The 1,296-nt window shown below is 54.5% G+C and overlaps 1 protein-coding gene across 1 annotated transcript; it reads right to left on the bottom strand.

The window, feature by feature from the left end:
- Nucleotides 1–276: 276 nt before the first annotated feature.
- On the bottom strand, nt 277–961 carry H257_12065 (hypothetical protein; the record flags this gene model as incomplete). The annotated part of the gene is made up of 3 exons (XM_009839174.1): nt 277–361; nt 415–543; nt 639–961. 3 exons carry the CDS (start codon nt 959–961, stop codon nt 277–279), a joined length of 537 nt encoding a protein of 178 aa, XP_009837476.1.
- Between the last annotated feature and the right edge of the window lie 335 nt (nt 962–1,296).

Genomic DNA, 1,296 nt, shown 5'->3' on the forward strand with positions numbered 1-1,296 from the left:
GAGATGCAACATGTTAGGAACTAATGTTAGCTGCCACCTTGTGGTTTGTGTCCAATGGACACAAGAGCTACACTCCAAAACACCGCGCTACACATTTACAACAGTGAAACGCACTGATGTTGCAGCCAGCTCGCCATGCAACTACACATGTGAATATTGTGAACGATGCAAACATGACTACCATCATTAGCACTACACCAGTTCACAAGTCAGAAACAACGACGTGAACAGATGGAGAGAGCCGCACCGAGGGACGTGTCCAACTGCCATGACTTATTACACCACAGAGGAGTTTAGCCGGGCAAGTTGGGTAGTCGACCAAAGATCTCGCATTTCAATGAGTGTGTGGACAAGGACGTCCCTGGATTCGTTGTCATTTGTAAATTTGGTTGCCAAATGTGGACTTTAACGTACCGATGCAACGTCGACGTGTCCTGGCGGCAGATCCACGTGATCAAGACGTCTACAACGTGGACGAACACGTTTTGAATCGGGGTGCCGGGGTTTCGCTCGAGAACCACTTGGAACGTGCTGTTGCGCAATCTGCCTCCGATCAAATCAATCGATGCGTTGACACTCGCAACCACACTTAAGGTGCAGACTGCATCGACGCAAACGCTGCCACTTCGCTTCACGACTTGGTCGCCCACTCAGCTATGTTCCAGCTGCCATAGCCGCTCCAAGTCCCCCTGTAGTGTTCCACGTCATTGTCTCGCACCTCAAGCCCTCGTCTCGCACCTATTCGCCGGCAGTATCTAGTGGTCTTGCCGTCCATCGAGCCGCACCCGGCGAAATTGCCAGCTAATGCCGAGCGTTTGTTCCGTGGTGCCTGACGGGGCAGTCGCGGCGGCGCCGCATTGGGGTCACTCGTCGTGGAGTCATTGGTTGAACGCTCTCCTGGCCAGTGAAAGAGGAGGACATCCTGCACCGGAGTATCCACGAGGAGCAGTAGAAGTGCCATCTTTCGGAAGCAATTCCCAACTCGGCTCAGGCTACAAGAGGATGCGCCTGGGTTGCACCAGGGTTGCCTTCGATGAAACCATCACCTCCACCAACCGACAAAACCATAAGGTCTGCCATGACACTCACCAAATGAAGGTCAACCATGCGTTGGTCATCTTGGGGGTCATTGGCGTCAAGCTGACCGGAGGGACGGGGGGTCGATGCTTGGGGCGCTAGGGTTACCTTCAGCGCCTCCTTGATCTCCCAACACAACGGGCTTTGGAGAACAGTCGCATCTTCACGGCGTTACCGGGGCCACTGTCGTCAAGCTGGCCTCACGGACGGGGGTCGGTG

This window comes from Aphanomyces astaci, assembly GCF_000520075.1.
Source record: "Aphanomyces astaci strain APO3 unplaced genomic scaffold supercont1.38, whole genome shotgun sequence".
In the NCBI taxonomy this organism is placed as follows: domain Eukaryota; phylum Oomycota; class Saprolegniomycetes; order Saprolegniales; family Verrucalvaceae; genus Aphanomyces; species Aphanomyces astaci.